The 23,838-nt window shown below is 45.3% G+C and overlaps 2 protein-coding genes and 1 long non-coding RNA gene across 3 annotated transcripts; 1 reads left to right on the top strand and 2 right to left on the bottom strand.

The window, feature by feature from the left end:
• On the bottom strand, nucleotides 1–1,244 carry LOC126651090 (uncharacterized). The gene is made up of 3 exons (XR_007631554.1): nucleotides 1,142–1,244; nucleotides 535–657; nucleotides 1–24 (listed from the first exon to the last, which is right to left on the bottom strand). It is a non-coding gene; the product is annotated as an uncharacterized LOC126651090 (long non-coding RNA).
• Nucleotides 1,245–10,984: 9,740 nt separating this feature from the next.
• Nucleotides 10,985–19,792, bottom strand: TMED8 (transmembrane p24 trafficking protein family member 8). Its single transcript, XM_050336079.1, has 6 exons — nucleotides 19,629–19,792; nucleotides 18,524–18,602; nucleotides 15,842–15,971; nucleotides 14,779–14,920; nucleotides 14,225–14,524; nucleotides 10,985–13,199 (listed from the first exon to the last, which is right to left on the bottom strand). Exons 1-6 carry the CDS (start codon nucleotides 19,702–19,704, stop codon nucleotides 12,982–12,984), a joined length of 945 nt encoding a protein of 314 aa, XP_050192036.1. The 5' UTR covers nucleotides 19,705–19,792; the 3' UTR covers nucleotides 10,985–12,981.
• A 200-nt stretch (nucleotides 19,793–19,992) lies between these two features.
• On the top strand, nucleotides 19,993–23,274 carry SAMD15 (sterile alpha motif domain containing 15). Its single transcript, XM_050335653.1, has 3 exons — nucleotides 19,993–20,187; nucleotides 20,349–20,447; nucleotides 22,759–23,274. The coding sequence occupies exons 1-3, from the start codon at nucleotides 19,993–19,995 to the stop codon at nucleotides 23,068–23,070; spliced, it is 606 nt and encodes a 201-aa protein (XP_050191610.1). The 3' UTR covers nucleotides 23,071–23,274.
• The last annotated feature ends 564 nt before the right edge of the window (nucleotides 23,275–23,838 follow it).

The raw sequence follows: 23,838 nt of genomic DNA, 5'->3' as shown, positions 1-23,838 counted from the left end.
TACCTCTGAGCTCTGGCTCTTAACCTGTGACAAGAGTCCCAGTGAAATCAGCTCTGAAGACCTGAGGTTACTGTAAATTTTCTGTTACTGGGCCGGAGATGAGTTTCACGTGGTGCTTGTTTTCAGGCTCATCTTCCTATTGAGTCCTAAGGGCCAGCACGCCAGTATTAGCTGCCAAACAGATGCTGAGCAATGCAGCTACCTGCTGTGTGCTGTGGTCCACTTTTAGGCTGCTGGGCACAGCTGAACAAGGCAACTGGAAAGGCACAAAGGTCCTCTGTGCCAGTAGTAAACAGGCTGATCAATCATCCCACCAAGCACAATTAAATTCAACCTTTCCAAAGTAATTTCAATGAAGAATACCTCTTTCTCTAGCACAAGTGAATCTTTGGCTCCAAAACTTGCTTAGCCACATCTAATCAAAAGAGTGGCAACAAATGTTTCTGCTAGACATCAAGTGAATAGCCACTGGTGAGGGGGAAGCTACTAAGGAGAAGGTGAAATAACAAGAGGAAGGTTCCAGGATACACCTACCGCAATAGGATCCTGCAGGTCCTGGCCAACAGGTCTCTCATCTGCTGGAAGCACTGGTGACTGGGTAGTCTCTGGGACAAGGAAGGGGTGAGCAGGTGTACTGCTGGAGACACCTTGGAGCAGCTGTGGCAGAAAAAGTGATACAAGGACATAGCAACTGTGCCAGCCTCCAACCACAAAGGGTGGGCAAAAAGATGTCTTGCAAGGCACTGATTCCCTGCAATGGTATAGCCCACATTTCATCTCCCACGCCAATAGAATAAACAAGGAAAAGGAAAGCCAGGGACTGCAATATGCTAAATCCAAGGGTTTCAGTACAAGGTAAACCAACTCTGTAAGTACCAAAGACTCAGGAGAGAATGGAACTGGAAGTGAACTGCTCTCTGCTGCCAGTCTCCTGCAGCATAGGTGTTCTGGAAAAGCTGTGTTTAGAGAGGGTAGGCCTGCAGCATCACAGAGGGCTTGCACTCAGATCCACATTTCTCAGCTCTAACTTGGAGTAGCAAAGAGAAGGAAAAGGAGAGCATAGGACAGGAAATTCTGTGGCTCAAAAGTGGTAACAGTTGGGATCCCAGGCAGGAGGAGAGGAAAATGTCAGTTCTTTTACCTGTCCATTGACAGTCAGGACAAGCCTCACAGGATTGCCTTTGTCCATCTCTTTCAATGAGGCCATGAAAATATCCATTCTCCAATCATCTTCCCACACCAGAGACCTGCACAAGGGACCACCACAGGTTTTCAGCCCACAACTGACACTGACCAGGGCAAAATTCCTCCTCCTACACTAGATAGTAAGAGCCCAAAGCCCAAAAAGATGCAACCCTGAAAGCATCACTAGAGAGAAACGCTATGGTGGAGGACCAGCAGGCAGTTTTGGGACTACACCAGCAGAAGCAGGCAGCACCAGAGATCAGAAACTTTTCCAGCATGCCCTTCTTGACATCCCAGCAGCTCCTGCCATAACCTGCGCGTGGGCTCCAGCATGCCAATGCGCTGTGGTGCGACCCCTGGGGACACCAGCAAGTCCACTGCAATGCTCGTGTCTGGAGAGTAACAGCTCCAGTCTCCCAGGCTGAACACCACCAGCTGCTTTGGCAATGGCAGGGGCAGCCAAGCCTGGAAACCCATCTTGCTGGACTGGCTGCGAGGGAAGAAAACCAACAGATATAATCATCATGGAGCAAAATGGAAGTTAAAAAAAAAAAAAAAAAAAACAAACAAAACCCAAGCATTAACAGGTCTAAAACCACACTTATATGCCCGGAAACGACAAAAGGAGAGGGCTTATGTCATTTGAAGATGAAACCATGACAAAAAAAACAACGAGTAGACTGGGAAGCGAGTGCCGCCACGAGCTGGGGCAGCGCAGCCATGTGGGCAGGGGCAGCTCCAGGGACCAGGGCCAAGGCCGGGTGTGCAGGTGCCCCCGGCCTCGGGGATCACACCCTGGCAGAGACCGGGTCGCGTCGGCCCCAGCGCTGCTTGCAGCCCCCGGGCCGGGCCGGGCCGCACCTGCCGAGGCGCCGCGGCGGCTCCCGCAGAGCCCACACCACGTAGAAGGCGAGGCCGCCCCGCAGGGCGAGGTCCGAGGGCCCCGGCCGGCCCCAGCGGCAGGTGGGCAGCATCGCGGCGAACAAGGCGGGGCTGCAGGGACCGCGTTAAGGCGGAGCGGGGCAGCGGGGGCGGCCCCGGCCATCCCCGCCCCAGCCCCACAGGTGCGGAGGGCTCCGGCGGGCCCGCCCTGCCCGCGCCGCCTCGGCCGGTGTTTGGGGGCGCCCGAGCCCCGGGGCGGGAGCAAGGCCGAGGCCGTCCCCGCTCACGGCGGTGCCGGTGGCAGCCTTGGCAAGCAAGGAGGCGGTCGGGGGAGCAGGACCGGCTTCTGGCGCTCTGAAGCCGGGCCCACCCCTGTCTTTGTATCAAATTATACCCATTACAGAATCAATTAGGTTGGAAAAGATCTCTCAGATTATCGAGTCCAACCTATGACCGAACACCACCCTGTCAACTACACCGCGGCACTAAGCACCAGGTCCAGTCTTTCCTTAAAACACCTCCAGGGACTCCACCCCCTCCCTGGGCAGCCCACACCAATATCTAGTCACCTTGCCTGTGAAGAAATTCCTCCTAATGTCCAATCTGAACCTCCCCTGGTGCAGTTTAACATTATGTCCTCTTCCTGTCGTTGGTTGCTTGCGAGAAGAGGCTGACCCCCACCTGGTTACAATCTATCTGCTCTCAGGTAGTTGTAGAGAGTGATAAGGTCTCCCCGAAACCTCCTCTTCTGCACGCTGAACAACCACAGCTCCCTTAGCTGTTCCTCATAGGGCTTGTGCTCCAGACATTCAACATTTCTAGAGCCCAAGCCATATGTCCATTTCCAGAGAGGGATAATTTGCTTGCTAATTCCTAAATGATGGTATCTGTACACATTTCTTGTAGCCTTCACAAAAAAGTAGCAGGTGTGAACCTTGCTTCTTTCACTTGGCAGTCAGGGTTCCTATCAACGCAAAGCAGGATGGTGGTAGATACTCCTTAAACAATAATTACATGTGTGTGTATGTATTACTACAGAGACTCCACTGTGTATCTGATACCACCTGTCTAGCAATGGGTAGCTCTGCTAAGCTGAAAACTGCTGTTGATAATCAAACACCGCTAAAGGCAATGACAAGACTTCAGCAGCAAAAGAACAATATTCTCCCTGTGCAGCTGAATCAGGGAAGAGTTGGCTCCCTGGCAAGGCCAACAAAGCCTGCTGCAAGGCCTTTGCTGAGCAGCTCATTATCAGAGCATTTCTGCTGCAGCCCAACCACAAAAATTAGAGTGTGGAGCAAAAAGAACTAATGTATCACTTCCCTGCATCCCCACTGTTTTCCTTACTTTTCCTCTTGCCCATATGCCTGAGCCAAGCACAAGGATAGGGATGCATAATAAGTGCAAGGGGATCAAGCAGCTGTAGCAGTGTTTCTCTTTGGTGATCTTAAAACACAATGAAACATCTTTAACTTCGCAGAATCATCTATCCCTTTGATCAACTCACTTTATGACTGCTCTTGCCCACCAATTATTTTATAAAAGTGCTCCACAGAAACATTGGACTAGAACTGGGACAACTGAACCCCTGCAGCACTTGTCCTGCCAAACTTCATAATGAGATAGGTGAGAAAGGATTAGTCTGGCTGCAGGCATCATTCCTCATTATGACCAGCAAGTGCTTCCTTCAGTACATGTAAATACAATCTTTGTAGTATGGTAAAGTTGATGAGCAAAGCAGCTGTGATGAGCTATGAAGGGCACTTTCGTCTAGACAACTCAATGTGTATTTGGTAACTGAAAAGATGTTTTTAGCTCTTCAGATTGAAAGCTGAAGTAACAGAAGAGCTACCTATAGGGGATCTCTGCAAATGGAGATGACAAGTACCAGTATGAAGCACTAGAGAGTAAAATATTCAAACTCTATCTGTGCCCATGAGCTTGGCTACTTGCTTTTCCTCTCCAATTCTTCAAGCGTTCAGTACAATCTCAAGCATTGCAGAGAATTTGAAGATTTACAAGAAAAATATCCCAGCAAGTCATTTTAACAGGACAAAAAATTTCTTGGCTGGAGCCATCATCACCAGCTGACAACAGAGCATTTTCCTATCCATTTGCAACCAGAATGCCCCATACACTGCAAAGTACATTTTAAGTATTTGCCTCTTCTTTGCTCATAAAACTAAGTTTAATTGTATTCTTGTTTTATTGGAAAGTCTGTAGCTCAGTTTTTCAAATCAAGATATTCAGTTGCTTTAAACAGAAGACAAAGTTCTTGGTTGCATAGTGAAAAGTTTATTTAAAGGGAATAAGTTTCAATGTATTATTACAAATCAACCACAACACATCAAATATAAACAATACAAACCAAGTGTGGAAGGAAAGCATACTATAAATATAGTCTTCATATATGCCCTTTGGCAAGAGGTCCAGTGCCACATTTTGTTAAAATATCCTCTTCTCTATTTAAAACTCACACCTTGGGAGCCCATGAAAAGCAACTGGTTAACACTCAATTTTGAAATCACAGGACATCAAAAATATTCACATCACATAGATAAGGACTGACAGACAGCCATCACAGTTCACAAGAACGCAGGTCTGAAAAAGGTATGGCCAGCTACAAGATACTCGCCATTGAAGGACTATGATAGAGGCTTGGAGCTGTGACTGGAGGGCAGCCTGCTTCCCTCTGAGGAGGGCAGTCACCAAGGCATCCTGGAGGTTGCAGGGAGACCATCTCCAGCTATTTATAATTTCCAAACGTAGCTCCTATACTTCAAGGTCAGTACTTGGCAAGGCCTCCTTAACTCTGGTCCTTTGTGGCTGGCATTCTGCTTCTTGCCCAAGGGACTTGACTCACCAGTCCAGATGGGCTTAAAACAGATATTCCTCACTGATGGATACAGAATTCTTCCTCTCTCCCTGCCCAATAAAGGGTACATTTCTTGTATTATGCTTCTCAGAAAGCAACAAGCAAAATCCAGAATGGATTGTAGAAAAGCCAAAGGGAGTCAGATCCACCATTTACCTGGACTGATGTTGTATCTTTGGCTGCAACAGCATCATTGGTTCAGAAGTAGCAGCCAGGGACTCTTTCCAGGCATATGTGGAATATCCCCATAGAAAATTCTCCTCCTTGCAATATACATTTGAATTCTGCAGTTTTATGTACCTTCTAAAACTTTATTTAGTTGCTATTTACTGCAAATCAATTTATTTAAATAAATGATGTAGCACTTTGACTCCTGCTAAACTCTTAGCTTCTTTCATAGCCTAATTAGCCAATGTATTTAACACAATCAGCTCCCAGTTTTTCATTTTGACAGTCAAGAAGTTCTCATTTGTCTACATCATTTACATTGCATTTTCACATCAAATATTTCCCCAGATATGAGAAAAGGAGAAACACAATCTTTTCTTTCAAACTTCTAGAAGGGAAAAAAACCAAACAAACCACCAAAAAAACCAACTTTGTTGCTCTGGTCTCTTATCCAGCCTCAATATGCGTAAGCACACACCACTCACAACACTGGATTCTGACATAATTTTCTTTTAGAGAAAATGATGAATGGCTACAAGGAACGTTCTTCTATGTCTATCTAGTGTTCCTCTGGTCCTTGGATTTAGCATCAAAGGAATAGTCCCCTGGTGTTCCTAGACAGCAGCATATGATTTTAAAAAGCAAAGAACATATGGTGCCAGGAAACTCAAATACCATTGTACTACTCGTCTTACAGCAACAAGGCAGTCTACAAACAGCTTAGATCTCCAGCATCAGTCCACAGGGGCTCTCCTTGCCTGACCTTAGGAAGTGCCTCCCTGCTACCCAAATGGGCAGAGAAATGAGAAGAAATCCCTTGAATTAATGACACCTATGACTCTGATTTCAGACATGCTCCTTGTTCCTAAGGCACCTTGTGATAAATCCTCTGTAGAGTGGCTTTAGTAGGGGTAGTGAGACAAGAAGGAAGGGTATAAGCAGTGGGGATAAAAGTGAACTCATTTAGGGATTAATTTTCTACCCTAATTCCCCACAAGAACAAGTCAGTCTTTCAGCAAGTAGACATGTAACAAGGTGCATCTCAAACCCTGCTCACCAGGACCAGCATGGTGGTAACTGATCCACTGCAGGCCATAGATGGAGGTTACATGCACAAAAGGTTACAAGGAGACAAGTACACGGGGTAGAGCCACATAGAAAGGCAAGTGACTGCCTTTTAGGCTCAGTCATACTAACTCTGCTTTCTGAGCATCTGAAGTCAGGCAACTAAGCTCTTTCTCTTACGCATTTTCATCTTACCTGTTCGAGTATTTCAATGGGTCCCAAGCATTAATTTGCTACAAGCCTATGTCAGGAGAACACGTATTACAGGCTTCCAAAGAGTCTGAGTAAATGTAATCAGTACTAGTGGTCCCTGATTTAAGCAATTTAAGTCTTTATCCTCAGTAAAACACATATATTTTAAACTCCTGATGCTACATTTCACCTAAAGTGAAAAAACAGAGAAAACAACAGAGAGCTTATTATCTTTTCTGACATAAAAAACCCCAAGAGATTGTTACCATTATTATAACCAAGCAATTATGCAAGCTAATTTTTATACAAGTCCTTTACTACAGGACTGTCTTATATCTCTGGCTGGACATGTAAATTTTATTTAGATCTAAATTATATTAAAAACAAAATGGAAAATATTTTTATGTTTTCACAAAAGCAAACCCAAAATGCAAAAGAAGATTCTTCCTCGATTTAGCTTTCTGAATTTCTACACACAATTACAGAGAGAAGAAACATATTTTTAAAAACCTATCTGAAATTTTCCTTCCACAAAATCAAAGAAGAAATTTTTGTTTCCTGAGGATTAATTTCCCTCTCTGAAGTGCAACTGCATCTTTAATTTATTTTTCTTTCTAGACTCAAGGTCTAGAAAGAAAATTCTCTATTTAAAATAAGAAGGGTTTCCATAACTGCCTAAGTTAGCTAGCAGGGTTGAATACAAATCTGGGAAATATACCAAACTGAAAAAATGATGCATGTGAAATAAGATTACTTTGAAACAACTAGGGGTTTAATTTTGAATAGGAATGGCTGCTGTTAATCACTATCTACACAGCCAAGCTATTGGATTTATCAAGCAATTAATAAAGACTGTGTACCTTCAAAAGAGGAGTTGTCACTTGGATAATGAATGCTACCTGAATACCTGAGAAACAACACAATTCTGTAATGTGGAGATTAAAGAAAATAAACAAAAAGAGGAATTATCCTGGACAACTGTGCAGCTTCCATTTCCTGCAGATGAAATATTCCTAAAACTATCTTGTGCTCATAACAGATATCAGGTACTTCTGGTAAACTTAAGCAGTGAAACAACACACACTGAATGCTTTCAGTTCTACTGCAGCAGGCCTGACTGTGGACACACTGCACTGCAGACCGGGGACATAGTGATTGAGACAACTTTCCAATTTAATGCTGCTTTTGAGCTTAAGTCAATGAGACCAGGTAGATGGGCTCAGTTCCAAAAAAGTGACCTGAGCCTTACTAAAGGTTGGTCCACACTTCAGAAAGCAACAATTGAGCAATAGGTTTGCCATCTACGGTGCAACTTATCTTAACAAAAACCATTAACTAATGGCTTGAAAACTGGCACATACTACTTATGTGTCAGTGAGTGAACAAAACTGGTTGTAAGAAGGCCTTATTAATTTTTTACAACACGATAAAATATATTTCAAACCTTAATATGAGCAACAGACAGACAGGAGGGGGAAGTAGCTGTGAATTGGCAACAGGGAGGCCACAACATAAAAAGTTTTTAGTGGAGATAACCCAATAGCCTGCAACGAGCTGTGCAGCTGAGGATCAATAACTGTGGAATATCTAATGTACATACAGGTCAGAGTTCCCCTCATCATAAATAAATTCTAATTAGAAAGTGGAGTAGCTGCCAGATAGTGCATCGTACACTAACCAGCAAGTGCACACAGGGTTCTGCAGATCTCACAGCAAAGGACCAAAGGCAATCACTGAATAGGGCAGTGCTGACATTGTGGTCAGACTGAAGGGTCTTTTTCATCTTCTTCTGTTTATTGCCTGGTGTGACAGTGTGCTCTCCCCTCACACTTTGTCTGCTTGACCAATAGCCACCAGCGGTGGTTGTGATGGCTGTATCTGGCTTAAGTTGGACTCTGAGAAGACAGGTATGAACAACAGTTCAGGGCCATGAGTCTTGCTCAACAGCTAAGGGCTAGTTGAGCACAAGCCAACCCAAAACATAGCTTGTATTCAAATATGACTGTAAGTCAATCATCTTACTCTATAAATAGTGAACAGCCCAGAGCCTGTTACACTCTCCTACATGGCAGTAGGCTGTACACCAGGATTTCCACTTGAGTAGGGATGCCTCTTAGGGTTAACTACTTGATGATGAGATATTCCTTGCTGTAATAGATTCTCACTAAGTGCTTAATAGCATGCTAAACTTTGAAACCTTAGCTGAGATACAGAATTGACTCTGCAAATAAAATCCTTTAGATACCCACTGGCCAAGTCAGGGATGAACTCTGGATCCAGCCACACCTAAACTGTCCTCAAGAAAGGAGTTTAAAAAGCAAGGGGGTCCTTTCTGAACCTCATGACTCAGCAGAGGGTCTCTTGACAGTTTTGTCTGACCCTGTCCTCTATGCAGTATACAATTAAGTATACCTTGCCATCAAATCTTGTTAAAGTATTGTCACATTTACTCATAGAATTATATAATGGTTTGGGTTGGGAGGGAACCTTGAAGATCATCTAGTTCCAACCGCCCTGCTGTGGGCAAAGACACTTTCAACTAGACCAGATTGCTCAGAGCCCTATCCAATCTGGTCCTGAACACCTCTAGGGCTGGGGCATCCACAGCTTCCCTGGGCAACCTGCTCACAGTAAAAAACTTTTTCCCAATATTTAATCTAAACCTACTCTCTTTCATTTTGAACCCGTTCCCCCTTGTCCTGTCACTACATGCTCTTGTAAATAGTCTTGCCCCATCTTTCCGTGTGGATGGATCCCAGTGCAGGTGGATCCCATGTGGATGGACCCCATGTCCGCATCACTTGGCTGACACCTCTGCATTTCTTAGCTAACTGTGCCAGTGCTGTACATAAACTACAGCACCTCATTCCCAGTATAAATGTTGTTCCTGAAGCAAAGCAGAAAGGGCCCATACCAGCAGTGTCCGTCCCTGCTGTGCTATCCCTGTGGGGCTGTGTGTGCAGGAGATGGTTACACCTGGTTCACAGCACTGACCTGAGTACAGTGAGGAGGGAGAGGGGGTGGGTTTGGTAAGCCATGAGAACATCATCAACTGATGCTTTAGAACAACTGGGCAGAACCTGGCATACTCCAGTTACTGCTGCATGTAGTGCTCGGTGTGGCAGTGATGTACTGTACTCAGGAAGTAACCAAGGAGTTGCACACTGCAGTCATGTTCCGGTCAATTCTGATGTTCCTGTCAGAGTCCTGCCTTTGTCTGTCGAAGTATTTTGGACCCTACCTATGTGAGCCGTGTGACGTGACTGACATGACAGATGTCTTGCTGTCTGAATGATGCTTCATGAATCTTTTGGTCACATTTTTAATCAGTAACTTTCATTATTCACAAATATATACTTTAAAAAGCGGGAGGAGAGGGGGAGGAAGTAAAATCCCCAAACATTTTTGCTTGTGATGTGCTTTTTTAACTAAAGTCTCCCTTAAACCAGAAGCTGCTGTGCAAAGATACTGTTGACTGCAGAATGTGAGGGGTAACTCAGGTGCCTGAGCAGCAGAAGTGTCTTCTAAATACTTAAGTGCTACTGCTGGAGTCAGATTGGTTATCAGCTTTTCAAGGAATTATTTTACTACAATGGTAGGAATAGTTGTGCAAAATACAATGAAAGTGCTCCTATATTTATAGTGCTTCTAGAGGTTTTGGTAATTCAGATTTTATTAGCAATTACCATTTCAATAAACTTTTAATAAAGTTTTTATTCCTTTTATAAAACAGCCCATGAAAAAAAATCTCACTTCTTAAAACAAGTTATTTAAATTTAGGCCATCTAAAGGCCTAAAGAATCTGGGGTTTTTGAGAATTTTTGTAATTTCTGTCTGAATGTGAATTATGGTACTTCCTCAGCTTTTTCTGCTTCATCAGCTAATGTTACAGCATGTATCTGATGCAGAGAGACCATAATTTGTAAGCTTTGAGGGTCCAAGCCCTTTTCCCTCTTTCTCCTAAGACTCACTGAAGCTGGAAAAGAAGTATAGTCCCATCTCCTGATAACTTGGCACAGTTAATTTCAGCACTGTGACCTTATTTTCAGAGACTGGCTTCTGTTTTTAAAGGCCTTACTAAATAAACTTGCTATTCTCATGTTGTTGACATCTTTTACTTCCTACATCATCTATTTGAAGAAAATTAATCTGCTGCTCTACTGCAAGATTCCTGTCACTGCTCATGAGAGTGAAGAGATTGGTACCTGCCCCCCTGCTTCCCCTCATGAGGATACTGAAGACCACAATGAGGTCTCCTCCAGGCTGAACAGCTGCTCCTCATATGGCTTCCCCTCAAGGCCCTTCACCATCTCCATTGCCCTCCTTTGGACGCTCTCTAAGAGCTTAGTGTCTTTCCATATTGCGGCACCCAAAACTGCCACAATACTCAAGGTGAGGCCACCCCAGTGCAGAGCAGAGCAGGACAATCCTCTCCCTCGACTGGCTGGTGATACTTTGCCTGATGTCCCCCAGGACACACCTGGCCCTCCTGGCTGCCAGGGCACTGCTGACTCATATTCGACTTGCCATCGACCAGGACCCCCAGGTCCCTTTCTGCAGTGCTGCTCTCCAGCCTCTCATTCCCCAGTCTATACACACAAAACACAAACGATCAAATGGTGTTAAATCACTGGTTTATATCAACAAACATACTGTTACTTCTCTGTTACAAGTGAAGAGCATCACTCCATCTGTAACATCTTGATAGGAACTTGATAGACAAAAGATGGGAAAAAAAAAAGAACACCTTACCTAAGTTGCTCAGGCATGATTCAAGTGCTGTACAAAGGCCACAGGATGGTCCTTCATTTCATCCAAGAGAGGCTAAAGGAAGGAAGAGCCCTCTCCAAGCTGCTGAAAGAAAGAGCATCTTGCTCTGACAGATACCAAGCCCTACTGTTCTGTCTCCCTACAAGATTGTCCTGTGCTTGCCATGCTTAAGTAAGGCAGCTTTGCAGTTCCCCCCAACCCAGGAGCACACGCTCTCTCTCCTGAAAGAGGGGGCTGTTTTCTGATCATCTCAGGGCCCAAAGCAGCAACAACTCTTCTCCTTACCCTGACCAACTCTGCTCCTTGCCTGGTCACTGAGAAAGCACTGCTTGGAGCACAGTGGCTCTTTGCGTTACTACTCCTTCTCCTTCCAGTTTGGGCTACTCTACTATAGTCTGACTGTTTCTCTTACCATTTTGACCTAATAAGTGCTCTGGGGCAGTGAATAAGTCAGCAGAGATAGTTAAAAAAGCGAGCTTGAATATGGAGCAAATTGCACAGCATTACAATATACCCTTCATAGGAAATATGCAGGTCTTCCTATGAGAGCAAAATCTTTGGCTTTAATTATCCCAAAATAATTTTGTCCATCGTTCCCTCTCAATAGAAGGAATGGACCAAGTACAGGTGCTTTACCTGGACAATTTAAAAATAAAACTCAGAACTCTACTAGTATCACCACACGAACAGCCATTTTGTGTCTCTTCAAAGAGGTATTAAAATGTAAATACAGCAGTATTCTTAGAAAAGAGAATGATTTCATGTTAAAAGTATTAAAATAAACAACAGTTGCTGATAAACATATTTTAAAATTCATCACTGATGGATTTAACTTCTTCCTTGTTCAACTCTGCCAGTACTTGAGCAGAAAGTGATCACTAGTACCATCATGAGTCACCAAAACATGCCAAGGAACTTCCTAACAATACCTTTGCAATTGCAATAGCAGCTGACAAGCTACATTTCTCTGGGGAACCTTGCTACATATGGTTATAATACCAGTGAACCAGTATGCTGCTACTAAGAAACATTTCCTGTATATTTATAGGTTGTATTCCAACCATTTTGTATTTATTCTGCTTCACATGTGGATTAGAGAAAAAACTTTTGGTAGTCACCAAAGTTTTAATCACCTACATATCCCTACACAATTAACAAATATAACATCCAATTCTTAATCTGTAGGAAAACCCTCCTAGGAACTACTAGGTGTGCACCCTGTTCAAACATCACTTGAACACCATTTGCCATGTGAGGCTCACCTTTTATAGCACTGCCAAGCCACTGGAGCTGCTGGCCAGCTGCACCCCCACTTGTGTGAGTGAAGGAAGCTCTGACTGCTGGTGACTGTAGTAGTGGTGGGTTACCCTGGCTAGGTGACCAGCCAGCTGTGCTTTTGGCTCATTGCAGCTGACAGCTGCCCTCTAGTGATGCAGATGCAGCAGGAGAGTTGGAAAAGTTATTCACAAAACAGTAACAGGTTAGTTTCACTTCATTTTGTACCAGCACAAAAGATCAGAACCATGGCCACCTGAACCTGGCTCCTGGACAATTACCAGCTGTGATGTGAAGGCCAAGCCCAATGCCTGCACAGAGCAGACCTCCCAAAGACTTAGAGAAAGAGCAGCTGCCTGGGAACAACCAGGCAGTCACAACTACCTTTCTCCCCTGGGATAGTGGGGAAGAAGGGTGTGGGAAGAAATCAGTTCATGTCTGAAGAAGAGCCATAAGAATTGTGCCTTGGTTCTGTCACACAGCAGTGCCCACCAGGCAGTACCAGGGCTGGGTGGCAGCCTGCTACACTCACCATTACCTGCCTGCCATCCCTGCCCCTTCCCTTTTCTTCAGCTCGTGTAATAGACGTGAAAGAACAGAGTCTTATTGCGGAGGAGAGAGTACGAGTTATCAAATTTCAGCAGGTAGATGCCCTCGCCTGGGTACTCATGGCTGCCTGCCTGCACCTCCCGATGGCTGTTCCTCCGATACACAGGCATGATCTCTCCGTAGCGGTTCCGCAGATAGCTTTTGGAGCCCCTTTCCACATCACCAGCAGGGGAGAGTCCTGAGTGGAGAGAGGAGACAAGTAAGTAGGCCAGAACCTGTTAAGCCACTAGGTTGTCCAGAAAAAGACCAACAAGGCTGGAATGCAGCACAGATATGCAGCCATATGGAAGGCTAACTATGACAGCATTACCTACAGTGTCTCCTCTGACCTTCCTGCAAATAATTCCCACAAAGTCCAGTCTTCCTTATCATAACAAAGGACATACCAAGAAGCAGTTCTTTTGGGAATAGTGATGGGAGAGTATTCACTTGCCTGCCAGCCTGGTCTCCTCTCCCTGAACTTACATTTTAGACACCTCACTGCTTTTATACACATAACAGCAATCCAGTGATACAGCCCTGAAGCAGAAGAAAGGCAGGGTAAGCTCTTATCTATAACCTCATTGGGTCTATATCCTCAATTCACTTCTCCAAGAGGATTCCTCATACAGGAACCTACCTCTCTTTGGATAGCCTGCAAAATTCAGACACCAACCCCACAGCTACAGTGGTCAAATATATACTAAAGCCACAAAAGAGGCAACATTGCTGGGTGTTTCACAAGTACAAAGACATGGGCAGCAACGCTTTCAAATGCAGTCAGAAGGAGCTACTGATGTACCAAGGGAAAAAAAAGAACAAAAAAACAACAACCAACCAACCAAAGAAAAAAACCAACCCAGAAACAAAATCTTTTTGCCTCCACTTTACCAAAAATTTCTCAGTCTGAGAGTCTAAGAAAAACAGGTTAAAATTTGAGACTTTAATCTTTTTATCAGTAAAACACTGACTGAATGAATTCTGATTTTATTTTTCAATGTGCTAAATTTTAAGAATGCTTTTAGAGAAAAGAGCCGTTGATATATGCTGAAGCAGGAAGGGCTAAATGCTCTCTTATCACAGTCTAACCAATAACCCAAAAGGCTGCAGTGATAGCAAATGGGTAGAGTAAACAAAGTAGATGGAAATTATAGCAACTGACAGACACTCTCAGCAGCACAGCAATAAGCATCACAAATTAACCTTTATTAGATCTGAACTAACCTTCAATTTCCTCGTCTTCCTCTTCATCCTCCTCATCGCTGGATTCACTGACCTGAACAGTAATGGCTGTGTTAGTAACCGTGGTCCAGTCAAAATAGACTCCAAACCCAATGTCATAGTCATCAGTAGCAAACTCCCAGCAAATGCATTTCCCATCAGGGTGGGTTGGCACACGGACTGTCACCACTTCGCCTCGCTTCACCACCATTCGGCCATTCTTCTCCTTTCCCATCTTGGCTTTGAATTCCTTCATCTTCTCAGTGGTCCACGTGGTGGGTGCAGCAAGAGGGGGAGGCTGAGCTGAAACAAGAGAAAAGATCATAGGCTCACCTGTCTTTTCACTACTGACAAACCATTATCTGAAAACAGTGAAGCTATTTCTGATAAGGCCTCCACTCCCAGAAGCCCTGGATGTGAAGTTTTTCCACTTGCTAGCCAGGAGCCCAAATTTCCAGCAGGAATTAGAAGTGTTTCCAAGACAGTCTCTGCTCTTCTCTAGCCAGGACAGGCACTTAAAAAATTACCCAAACAAATGTTTTGCTTTTAGGACTCACCTTTCCTCTGCTCCCCAAGGAGGTCTGCAGTCTCCAGCTCAGCCGAAAGAATATCCACAGCACCAGTATGATCTGACTGAATCATGACTATATCCCCTACTCCCTGAGGTACATGGTAGTTGGTTTTCCGAACAATAGCTTCCTGCGCAAAGCACGTAAGAAACACTGTCACAAAGACCATCCTAGCTAAAAAGTCTCTGGCTGGATTTTAAACAACTCATTAGTAATTCAGGCATCTTTATGAAACCAAGTGAGACATCACAGAAGCTGCTGTTAGTGTAAAAGAACAGGTTGGCTCCAAGACATCTCCTGGCATTGTTTCCCCCACAGCACTGAAATCATGAACTTTGAAGTCAAATACTGCATTAGTCTCACAAATTATACACCCCTTGGCCTCCCTTGGAGTCCTTGGGCAGGCACATCTTTGCATCTGCTTCAGAGTTAATTGTCACCCCTCAACAAAGCAACAGCCTTATAGATTTTGCTGATTACTCTTGGAAAGAATTCTTAAGACACAATCTCTCTAGGGAGAGCCTTTCAGATCTATGTGCTCTAGACTACAGCCACAATCAAACTGTCATTGCTGCATCCTAGTTAAAAGTCCATCTGGTTTACTAGGCCTCTCTCCTCATATAACAGCAAACTCACAGGTCCTGAGCTGGGTATCATTTGCACAAGTTTTCCTGACTCTATTTGTAATGTAAACAAACTGGCTGCTTGCAAGAAAAAAACAGAAGACTTTCAGTTTCCTCTTCCATAAACCTGCAAGAAGGGAATTCCCAGAAGCACCAGAAAAGAGGCAGAAGGTGAGAACTACCTAGAAGCCTTAGAGAGGCTATAAGGCTGTAAGGGAGCCAAACACACGAGATGGATTTTGCAAATCAGACTAATAACATTTACCTCCCACTAATGTATAGAAAAAAAATTAATCTATGTCAATACTACTTTTATCTTAACATAATCCTTAAAGCCTCAGTCCCATAGCCTTAAGTACCAAAGTAAGGTGGGAGAACTGTCACTGCACCTCTGTCCTTGCTTTCAGACATAAGAAACATCCACCTACCTTTTTGAGGGAATGGATTTTGTCAGACAGCTTCTCTTCTAGTTCAGCCACTTCCTGGGCCTCCGAAGTGTCAATTTCTTCCTTTGAATTCTCTGTCGTGCAGGCACTCAGGTGTGATTTAATCTGTGACCTTTTGGAGGAAGAGAGCACTACAATTCACCACTTGCTCCCAGGGCACTGTCAGCAGAGGAAACACTCCGCTCTGGAACTCCAGTTCAGATGAACTGAAGGGAACAAGCCTCTGTGGTCAGCACCTGCCAACTGCACAAAGAACCCTTAACACACCAATCCTGCCATCTCTGCGTGACTATCTTCCATGTGAGCTAGAGAGAGCAACTTCAGTGGAGTACTCCTTATTTACTGTCCTTTAAACGGCAGAAATTCACTGCACTCATCCCAAAGCATGCTAGCTCACCAACACTGTACTAAGGGCAGACATCAGTGGCAACTTTTCTGCCCAAAAAAGGACAACTGCTTTGATGCCAGCTACTGCGTGACACCTGCATACTCCATCAGAGGTCAACTGATCAATGAAAGAACTCAAAACAGTTTTGACAGCCATCCTGAGAATGCCACCTATTTAAGCAGCCCATTATGCCTTTCCAATAGCAAGTCCAACAGATACAGGGAGCACCCAGGTGTCTCTGCCATATTCAAATACAGTCCCCACAGATAAGCAAGCTGTAAGACATACAATGGTAGCACAGTCATAGCAAAGAGGTCCAAGTACTGCATGTTAACAATAGGACATGTTAAAACAAAAAGAAAGGTACGCAGCAGGAAAAGAATGGGCAAGAACAGAAACATCTTTTGCATTTATTCTTGGCTGAGGATTTTGTTCTAAATTATATTGAAAAAATGCTGCACGTTTTCAATAGGAAAGATTTATCATCCCAAATGAACTCGGATGCCAGTAGAGTGTCCTCTGTAATGCTCTCATTACATATGTGAAACTTATATGAGAAGCAACCTAGTATTAAATAAGAATAGAAACAGTTGCCCGTTTGAAAAGCAAAACCTTCTCACAGTACTATAAAACCAACGTCAACTGCTTTAGTCTAAAGGATCAGAAACTTGTGAACACAGCAGTAATGGAAAATATATGCTTTTCCTCAAATGTCTCCTTTCAGAAATGAGAAATATTCTCATTAGCAAGAAAGCAAACTATCAGTATAGTTTGGAAGAGTTAAAAAAACAAAACAAAACAAAACCACAAGCTCAATTCAGACATATTCCTTCCTGAATCCACAGAGAAGACATGAACAGGGCAAATGTGGCTTTTGTTTCCAAATTATTCCCATGGCAGTACAGAAACATAGCCATTTTTAATTTAAATTCTCTCAACAGTGTGATTTCCTTTCCTAGAACTGGCATGACAGATCAGAAGGTCTGTAAGTACAACTAAAACGAGCTGAATTTCAGGATCAGAAAACGGCAGCAGATGAACAAGATAAGAAAAAAAGGGACACTTGGAGGGAATAATTTTTTAAAAGAAGAATTCTCAGACTTCTATGCCATCATTTTCCAGCCTATTTGCTCCTTAGTTTAGCAGTTGCATGGACTCACCTAAAAGGGTTATTTGGTCACTTGCTACCATAGATGATGCACACATCTCCCTCAATGTAGGAGCTAACAGCTTCGGAATTTTTTCCTCCAGACAACACTGATACCTAAGAGTCTCACTGAAAGATTAGGAAGAGCCACACAAGCTTTACAGGCAGACCTACAAAGATAGAGTTCAGGTGATTCCTCCTCACACAACCCTTCTGGACCATTTCGACCCCTTTCAAAGGAGATCTAACTTAAGATAAATTTATTAGGTAACTTCCACAAGTATCCATCTTCTACTATGACCACTTTGCTCATGGTGTGTATTGATCTCTTCAAAGAAAAACAGAGGATATTATAGCGAGATGGAAGAACTCATTTAGAGTCAAGAAGGCTGATACACAGGTCATCAGCACCAAGCCAAGATGACATCAAACTGCTCCCTTAGTAAGTAGGGTAGTTTGTTGTAGTTTGTCTTTCCTGGATTTTTTTCCATCTTTCTCAGTGAAGCTGTGGTTTACCTACTGTAATTAATTCGCACATTTCTGAAACTGAATCCTGTGCAACAAATGTATAATGGTAAATGAAACTCCACTGCATAGTATAAGTGCTTGTAACCAATGAAATTACTTGGCCACAAACACCACATGCCCAACAGATACCAACAAGCCAAACATCTGACAGCAGGGTTGATAGGCAGCATTAATGGCATGACACAGAAAACAAAGGATGAAGAAAACAGTAAAAGGTGTTTTCTTGCACAGCCTCCATCAGAATTATAGACAGTGGGAATGCTCAGTTATTAACATATCCTTTAGATGGAATACAGAAAACTGAAAGTTTACCAGCTCTTACAATGGACTACAAAACTTTGCAGGGTTCCTTTCAAGCTGAATGACTCTGTGATTTGAATAGCTGAGCCATGAACTATACCTCATAAGCTTTAAAACAACCTTAAAGCCTGTAAGAACAGGCCCTCTGATACTCATTCCAATATTTACTGTCCCAAAGCAGATAATTCAATCTCCAGTCCCTTCCCTTTACCTGCACAGAACAAACTACCATACAGAAGAGGTCACAGGGGTGAAACAGATTGTCATGCATGTGGGCCACAACACACAATAATTTTCCTACCCGCTCTGCGAAGTACTGGACTCCAAAGAATCAACTAGCTGATCTGCAGGCTCTGTCTTTTGAGCTGAGTCTTCATTTTCTACCAACAAAGAGAATATAAGAAGAGAAGGTGAAATAAATGTTTCATGTTTATAATACACTGACAGGAGGAAAAACTGCAGCCAGCACTCAAATGTTGACAAGGTCATGGCTGTGGAACGAAGAGCTGTGCCAACCAGTTTTTCATGTTATGAGCTGTATCTAGCACCTTGCAGAACAAAGATTTTTAATTGCCTCAACCCTGGGAAAGGGAGAACAAAAACCTATGCGTGTTTTTGGTGCAGACCCATTCTCAGAAGCAGGATTCACTCGGGAACCAACAATCCCCCACTTCAGAAGGACTCAACAAGGCCAGATTTCATCACGTAAAACTGAACTGGCAAAGCCCTCGAAAAAGCAATCATGCAGTGGTTCCCACAGGGCACAGACGAGATGGAAATTCCCAGGCCCCTGCTAAAATGACTGTCTATAAAGATGGCTCCTCATTTCCCCCGAGTCTCCTGAACTCGGGGAAAGCTCTGTCCCCACACGACTGCGGTACCCGCTCCACAGCCCTGCTGCCCGACTGCATTAAGGTAGCGAAGCGGGCACGGACAAGTTCCAGCTGTCGCAGGTAGCCGAGGATGCCCCTTGGAGCCGCTGGCCGCTCCCGAGAGCCGGCTGGAGCAGGGAGGCACCTCTCGCCCGGGGCCCCCCGCCCGCAGCACAGACGGCACGGCGGAGGCAGCCCGGCTCAGGCGGGACGGGGTCTGTTCCGCCGGGGAAAGCAAAAACCTCCATCAATCCTCGCTCTTCCCGCCGCGGGGGAGAAACGCCGGGCACTCCTGCTGTAGTCCCAGGCGCCCGAGCGCAGCTGTGCCGGCACCGGGGCGCAGGTGAGCTCGGCACTACGGGTACGACCGGGTGAGATCACAGAGCCACCCCAGAGATCTGCCAGCACGGAAATTCGGCTTCTCCGCGAGAAAAGAGGGAACCCACCACCAAAGCAAACTCACGGCACCCTCCCCGTAAGGTCAAGGCTAAAACACGAGCCCGCGGGCCGCCCCTTCCCCCGCCCAGCCCGTACCTGCGGGGCCCCGGGGCGCGGTGCGGCCGCCCGGGGGCTCGGAGCGGGAGCCGGCGGCGGGGAGCGCGGCCGACATGGGCACGGCTCGGCGGGGCGGCGGAAACACCCGAGCGGCGCCGAACCGCGGCGGCCGGCCCGGCGGAAACACCCGAGCGGGGAGGCGGAAACACCCGAGCGGGGGAGCGTGAACCCGGCAGCAGGGAGATGGTGGCGCCTTGGTGCTCGTCCCTCAGCCTCCCCCCTCGGCAACGCAGCCAATCAGCCCGTAGTTCTGCAGAGCCGCGGGGCGGGCGGCATTGCGGGCTGACAGCGCGGGGGGGGCGGAAGGGAGAACGGGGCGCGCCTCCGGGAAGTGGCGGTTACCATGGTAACGGGTCCCGAAAGGACGCCTGGCGGCCTGGGGAAGAAGCTGATGGAGCCGCGCCCGGGGCCCGGGGGGCTGGAGCCTGAGCCCGAGCTCCAGGGCGCGGGGGGGCCGCGGTCCACCTGCCCCTTTCTGACCTGGAGTGCCGAGGAGGTGGCGGAGTGGGTGGCGCACCTCGGCTTCCCCGAGTACGAGGTGCGGGGTTGCCCCCGCCCCGAGCGCCGCCTGCACGGGTGGCACTGAGGTGTGGGTGTGGGTGTGTATGGGGTTGGGGGGGGGGTGTGTGTGAGTGTGAGCGGCAGAAGGGGCGGCAGTGGCAGAGGGCGACCCGCCTCTCCCTCTGCTCCTGTGCCCAGGAATGCTTCAGGGCCAACGGCATCACCGGCCGCCGCCTCGTCCTCGCCAACTGCTCCAACCTGCCCGCCATGGGCGTCACGGACTTCGGCCACATGCAGGTGCGCCCGGCGGGTCCCGGGGCTCCCTCAGCCCCCCGGGCCCCCTCGCTGACCCTTACTGCTGGGAAGCAGGCTGGGCCATGGCTTGCCTGCCCAGGCAGATCACTGACTCGAAGAGTGAGCCTGGAACCGGACAACCAAACTTGTTCAGCCAAACAGCCACATTTTTAGAGTCTTTTCAAGTACAGATCTTTAGCTGGCCACACCTGGGGCACCAGAAGTGCATCAGGAGTGCCTGGCCTTTCTTTAAGCGTGTGTTGCTTCCCTGGCCTCATAAAATTGCTTAGCGAGATGCACACACCTTTATTAAGATACCACTCAGAATTTCTGTTTAGTAATTTTCCACTTACTCATTTGTAGAACTTCTGAAAATCTAGTCAGATTTAACCTGCAGCAGTTGAGTCACTGATCTCAAGCAGCAGAAGGGCCACTCATTTTGTTTTGGCCTTATTTTGGCCATTTTCCTTTCAAACCTGCATATTTTGTTTAACAAACACTGATGGTTAAGAACTGACTTTGGGGATTGTGATATAGCCATCCAGAGCTTCCTTAAAGTTTAGAAAATCAACAAGTTGACTTAAATTTTGTAACCCTTCTTCCCTTCCCTAATAGAAGCCTCAGAGGGACTCGGGGCTGCATTTACAGAGCCAAATTGTCTGGGTTTTTGTCATCATTTGATGTTACTTTCCCCAGAAGACACAGGTAGAAGTTTAAATAACCTGGAAGAGAGAAAAATCTTTATGCTCCAATGACTAGAGTATTAGCACAGTTTGCTTTGTTCTTGAGCACCACAATGCCATTTCACCACCATTCTGCATGGCTGCACAATCTTAACTGTTTGAAACAATATATGCCACCAAAAACACTGATTAGTGCCATGCGTGTGCCTGCTGCTTTAAGAGGAAGGCATCAATTTACAACACTTAGTTTTTCAGACAGCAGCCCTTCAAGAATATTTCAGGTACAAGCAGATAGAGCCTTTATAGTCATTTGTGCTTACCAAAGGTGGCAAGAACTTTATAGCCTTTGTAAGCCTCACCCTCGTACTGGGATATAGGGATTGTGTATGGTGGTAATGCAACTGTTGAGAAATACTTAGCCGTGGGTTAAAGATACCAGCTGTAACCTTCCTCCTATAGGAACTGAAATTCCTCAGAATAAGTGATAGCCATCATAGCGCAGCAAACTTGGAAATGAGACTGTCTCTGTAACGTTTTCCAAACCTTGCAAGTAAACCAGGAACATCTCAGAGACTTCAGTGGAATCAAGGTCGTGCCTTATCCTGCTAGTTGTTTGTGTTTTAAAGAACTTTTCTGTGATGGAATCCAAGCATGCAGAGCTCTGCAGGACATGGCCCCGAGTCTTTCAGGAAGTGTGCATTTGAGCAGGGAAAATGTTAAGGCCACCACTTCCCAATAAGAAATATAAACTAAAGGGTGTGAGCAGAAACTGATACAGTTACTATAGAAATAAAAGTGATAGCATCAGCTCAGTGAGACAGAAACTGTCCGCAGTTTAGGGGAAATGCAATTTGGTAGAGAACTACATAGCTAATTAGGTGTAAGCTATGCAGCATGAACAAGTGACTTTACTGCTGGTTTTAATCCCACTGTATTGGTATTTTATATATCAAAACCACTAAAGATACCGGTCTGATATTCTTTTGTTATCACAGAAACTAGGGTACTACTCCTCAGAGTCAGGCCCAAGTTGGGAGAATATTTTGAGCAAATACTGTGAAAAATCAGTAAAACCTTGAGAATTGTATTTTGAAGCTTCAGCCAAATCAGATAGTTACATTCTCAGAAGCGACTTCAAAAATAATGGCAAGGCTCTGTTCACTGACTGTTCCAGGTCTAGCTGGCTCAGACAGCCAGTCACTCATCCTTTTCTTAATGAGCAATATGAGTTACTGCTAATTAGTTTTTACTCTTGTGTTTAGACTCTGTTGTTGACATTATAACTTAACAAACAGTAATGATTTTGAAATAAACAGGAGAGATTGCAGCTCTTTCACCTGTAACTTTTTTGTTCTTCAAATGCAAAGAGGAAAGTGGATCTACTTATGCCACTAAGAGACCAGATGTGATGCCATCCCCCACAGTAAATCTGGAGAGTAAGGGATCTGCTCCGCTTTTACAATGTCATTTGGGGCTTATGGGTTCAGATCCCTCTTCTGTTGAAAATTCGTGTAAAACTGTTCCAAAATTAAGAAATGCAGTTCTTTTTCCTGCTGCTCTGACACAGAACGAATAGTTTTAGCTGTTGCCCTGTGAAATGAGAATTTGTGGTATTTTATCTTGTATTTCAGGAAATTTCACGACATGTGCGGGAGCTGCTGGGGATTGAGGAGCCTCTCTTCAGCAGATCCATTGCCCTCCCATACAGAGACAACATGGGTCTCTTCCTAGAGAGGAAGTCCCGAACAGGAAAGAAAGCAGATGCCCTCACTTTCACAGAGTTCATTGAAAAAGCAGGACTGGAGCCCTATACTACAGTTCCTCCTTTGCCACAATCCCAGACCACAGTGGAAGTGGATACAGTTCCTTCCTTGGAAGGATCCCGGACCAGGGTGGAAGTGGATGCTCTCCATGTCTCACAGGACACCCGGAGGCAGAATTAGAGACTCAGGCTGCACTTCTGCCTTGTAAGAAGCCCAGCAGCAACACCCAACTAGACCCTTATTACCTTGCAGATTGTCCAAGGAAGTGCAGTTCCACCTTTTCCCAATTATAGAAAAGGCCACTGCAGCTCTTAGACATTGGATTAGATCAAACATATCCCCACATTGTCTCTTTCCTGCAGTCCTTCGTTTGCTTACAGGAACCAAGCGAAGCAGAAGCTGGAGGTCAGACCATACTACTGTCTGTCTTTCACTTCTGCTTCACGGTTGATTAAAAAGACCAAAAAACAATCATCTGCATATTTTAACCACAGGTGATTGATGACAACTTGCCAGATGCTCAAGTGAATAGATTTCTCCCAGTCTTTAGAGCCTGCAGACTTTGAAGGCCAGGTGTAAGATAAATGGCACATACAATAACAGGTGTAACAGGTGTGGCTACAGCTGCTGTCAGCCATCATAATTAAGTGAGTTGTTGCAATGTGCACAACTAATCCCTGGCCTCACCACAGAAGTTATTTCCTGTGAGGCAAAACTGGGCAGGCAGTGTCTTATCATGGTAAATGGTACTGAAGCACGATAGATGGTGGCACGAAGTGTGAGAGAATACTGTAACCTCAACCAGAGAATTTAGGGAATCAGGCTTGCTTTTTCCTGGGTGGATTTGGATAGAATAACCAGCTACCTCCTTTTTCCTTGAAGGATATATCACATAGTCTGTGGTGGTGAGGGTAGAGTGCATTATTACCAGCAAGGAAGTAGAAGTAA

Source organism: Myiozetetes cayanensis, unplaced genomic scaffold, assembly GCF_022539395.1.
Source record: "Myiozetetes cayanensis isolate MyiCay16 unplaced genomic scaffold, myiCay2020 scf6-25, whole genome shotgun sequence".
NCBI lineage: Eukaryota > Metazoa > Chordata > Aves > Passeriformes > Tyrannidae > Myiozetetes > Myiozetetes cayanensis.
This window is presented reverse-complemented; position numbering and strand designations above follow the sequence as displayed.